The following is a 3,987-nucleotide window of genomic DNA, read 5'->3' as shown; positions in this document are numbered from 1 at the left end:
GGGGGGGGGGGGAGCGAACAGACATATATACGTGGGACCCCGGCTGCATCGCTTTAATCATTTATTTATTTTTTTGGGAACGGGCACATACTGCCGGGACCTTTGTCTCAACAACCATGGAGTTCAGCTCCACCAAACCAAATCAGGGCTGCCGCCATTTTCTACTCGGCTAACAGCCACGCTCAAGATCTGTTTTTAAACAACAGCAAACAGTACTCTTTGGGTTGAAAGTGTCCAAACGGTCGACCCGGCAGATGCTCCTGTTACCGACAGACATTTCTCTTCTACCCACATCAAGGTCACATGGGCATAGCGACATCGCGGCTAACCTTCTCGCCACCGCCTCCGCTGCCACATTCTCCTTTGTCGTACCACCACTTGTTTTTCAATTTGTCCAACAGGCCTTGCTCATTGAGTTTTAACACTGCCAGGTTAACTGCACTTCTTGAAAACGATAAAACATATTTGGTGAGAGGGGGGGGTGAGTATGCTGTCCAATTTGGGAGGGAAGGAAGAAGAAGGGAGGAGAGGGGGGGGGGAGGGAGGAGTAGCAGTAAGAGAGGGACAAGGGTGGAAAAGTGTTAATCCCATTCAGAAGACCCAAACACACACCAAACACAAACCTCTCACGTTCCATGGGCGGCTCAGAGATTCTCCCTCCAACACAAACTACCTTTAAATGTGTAATTTAAGAGTCTTTAATCCAGGGGTGTCAAACCCAGGGACGCAAGGGGGCCAAAATTAAAAATTTGGTCCGAGCCAAGGGCCAATCACGATCCGTATTTATTAAAAATTACAGAAATTAATTAGTTTTAGATGTATTATGTCAAATCATTCATATAGAAATATCAATTATCTTTTCCCAGTTACAGATTATACAGAATTTAGAGCAAACAGACTTTAATGAACACAGACAAATAGATCAAACTTCAAAAAGGACATCATTAGCTGTCATTTCTTACGCCTCACACTCAGCTTTTAAATTATTTTTTTAACATCAAAACAGACAAAAACCTGATCATATAGAAATAAAACTATATATTGTTGGCTTCTAAGTCACTGTCAGAGAAAACTTCACTAATTAGGCTCAGTTTCTTTAAGCTAAATAAGAATCAGAGACTGGATCTGTTCCAGACTAGAGGGCCGGATGAAATGTTACAGAGGGCCGGATCTGGCCCGCGGGCCTTGAGTTTGACACGTGTGACTTAATGGAAGCCTGCTAACCTTTGCAACCTGTGAAAATCCCATCGTCAAACAGGATGTTTATAAATGTCCATTTTAGGACCAACTTGTCCCACCTAAAGGCCGACACAGTGGATTTAATCCTGAAACCATCTTCTGTTAAAACCTGAAGCAGGTTTGGTTTTAAAGCCGAACAAAGTCGTCTTGTTTCCTAAACATCATGAATTCGGATCGTTTCTTTAAAGTAGGAACATGGATTCGGTTTCCTAAACTTAAACAAGTACTTTTTCTTACATAAATCACATAAAACTAACAACACAGACCTGAGTTTATTCAATACTTAGATTCTGCTGAGAAACCGGCCCTGAGACCCAAACTGTGTTCAGTTATTTGTCACTTTAAAATCTTTGCTATATTAGCCTGATGTGCCTTTAAGATCACAATAAAATGAAAAGATTTGGAGTGAATTCGGTGAATTTGGTTTCAACAAGCAAGAAGTTGATCAATTCAATGTATAATTTGACAGATTTACTTTGCTTTGCAATAAAACATCACATCCTAAAGCAGTTGGCAGCTACGACTTTCAGAAAGCAAATCATCCAATTTAAAACTTTGTATTTTGGCAATCAGCCCCATCAGCCCCAAAGCGTCTAATGCCAGCTCCTTAAAAGAAAAAACAAATCGGGCCTGTTTAACAGATATATGTCGCATATCTCAGCCAACTCCGAGCTCAGAGGATTTATGAGCGTTAAGCTCTTCTGACAGGCAAAAATATCCCATAAAAGCCTTTTTTTTAAAATAAAACATTATAATGTAATGTTTTTTCCCCCTGAAGGCTTCAGCATAAACGTCTGGCATGAGTCTAACGAGGAGAGGTTTGTCTCAATGTGCATTTTGATCTTTTTTTTTTTTTTTAAATTTACTTGCATCAATATATAAACAAACCAAAAAACATTTAGCAAATGGGAGTGGATTCAAAGACACAAAGTGACACAGCTGATATTTCAGTTTAAAGGTGGAGCCGTGTGAATTTACAGCCTGCTGCTGGTGGGTTTCCTCGCTGACAGAAAACGGTGATCCCCCCCCACCCTACCCGACGCCAAAGAAAAAAAAACAAAAACAAGAAGGTGAAGATGTGGAGGAGAGGAGCACCGTGATCTGCCAGGGACTCCTTCGGGTCAAAGCAGCGCCTGGAAACTGGCACCAGCCTTCGACGGGACAGGAATTTACAGAAAACTGCTAACAGGGAAGATTTATTGGAATAAAACCAGCAGTTGGGTTTTTCCTAACATCTGAATACATGTGATCGATGACGGTAATGGTCTAAATTTATTGTTGCCTCGAGCCTTCACAGAAAGCCGCTCCTCTTATCGTGCGATGATGTTCTCACACCTAAGTCGTTTCAAAGCAGCGCCCACATACGTCCAACTCTGCCTTCAGTGCGTTCATCCGTTCTGATCAGGGGTTTGACCGATGAGGGCGCGGCGTTTAACCTGCGACTTCCCCGCAGTCTGTAAATTCCACAAGAGACGGTGACAGTCACCAAGGGCTGGGCGTTCAAACGGCTCCCGAAACTCGACTACAAATACAAAACACTAAGCTAAATGTCTCAAACTCATAAAATGCAGGCTACGTTACGTTTTCAGATGCGTGACGTTTACCAGAAGCTTGCAGCATGCCCATTCAAACAGCAAGCACAAGCTCAGGGATTTACCTTCGTGTGAAGAGCTGTAAGGGGGAATAAAATGAGACAGAAACCACAGCGCAGCGCCACACGCATGCAACAAATACAGATGTCTAAAAGCTGCCCTGAAACAAACACAACCCCCCCCCCCCCCCCCACACACACACACACACACACATCGAGCAGTAAGTAAAGACAGAGATAGAAAGGCGGCACACCAGGGAAGGTGGAATACCATAACAACACGTAGAACATATTGTTACACTATTCCACCCACCTTAACTGTGAACCCTTGGGCGTGGCTACTCCGTAGCCTTTGGAGTCCAAGTTGCCTCCGACTTTCATTGTGTCGCAGGGCTTGCGCTGCTCTGTGTACTCATTCATAGTGGACTCCAACAGGAAGGCGTATTTCCCTTTGGACTTGCGGACCCGCGCCACCCCTTCTGCCGTGGTCTTGGTGAAGACCGTGGGCTCGGCGGACTTCATGTAGCCCCACATCTTCTCGTAGACGGCGATCTTGGACCGCTGTTGGGTTTGATGGGGTGTGAGAGACGGAGAAAACACGTCCACATGCAAGACTTTTCAGAGCGTTTCACAGTAAGCTTGGCGGAGCTGCTAACCGTCCTGCAGCGGTCCGACCTCAGCCGTCACCTCCGCTCTGAAGGTCTTACCACGATGGCAGAGGAGGGTTCAGTCACGTCAACCGTTTCGATTTTATTTGTCTTGGATTTTAAAGCTACATCTCTGCACAAAAGTCTCAGTTCTTTAGGTTTAGCTTCTGAGCAGCTAGACTTTCTTGTAATCTTTTAAAGTGACCCTCCAGGATTTCGCGATGTCGCGATCGCAACTATTAACGCAAAACCAAGCAAACCCCATGAAATCACAACTTTTTGCAACTTTGCCCAAAACACTGCAACTTTAACCCAATATTTATTGTTTCTAAAGTGATTCACCACCGTTTCTGCGGTCTAGTCTCTTCTTTGTGGGTTTGTGTAGTGTGGAATACAAAATAACCCCAAATAACTCACAAAGAAGACACGTGACGTCACTTCCTGTTAACATCAGAATGCCGGGAGCGTGCAGGAGCAGCGACCGAAGCCAAAATGTGCACTAATGCTTCA

General features: G+C 44.3%; 1 protein-coding gene across 6 annotated transcripts in view; it reads right to left on the bottom strand.

Annotated features, from left to right (window-relative positions):
• gria4b (glutamate receptor, ionotropic, AMPA 4b) overlaps positions 1-3,987 on the bottom strand; it is a 112,041-nt gene that overhangs the window by 5,270 nt on the left and 102,784 nt on the right. For 2 of the 6 annotated variants that reach the window (XR_005233969.1, XM_017436714.3), the window contains exons 13-14: positions 3,144-3,391; positions 330-444 (exon numbers count right to left, since the gene is read on the bottom strand). The exons of 2 other annotated variants lie outside the window; for them this stretch is intronic. Coding sequence is in view for 2 of the 4 variants with exons in the window: in XM_017436714.3 (XP_017292203.1) it covers positions 330-444; positions 3,144-3,391 (363 nt within the window). In the remaining 2 variants the exon portion in view is untranslated. The remainder of the gene's footprint in view (positions 1-329; positions 445-3,143; positions 3,392-3,987) is intronic. 2 more of the 6 variants (XR_005233970.1, XM_017436717.3) reach the window with 1 other exon arrangement.

This window comes from Kryptolebias marmoratus, linkage group LG13, assembly GCF_001649575.2.
Source record: "Kryptolebias marmoratus isolate JLee-2015 linkage group LG13, ASM164957v2, whole genome shotgun sequence".
Classification (NCBI taxonomy): Eukaryota; Metazoa; Chordata; class Actinopteri; order Cyprinodontiformes; family Rivulidae; genus Kryptolebias; species Kryptolebias marmoratus.
Note: the sequence above shows the minus strand (reverse complement) of the source record. Positions and strands in the feature narration are given on the sequence as shown.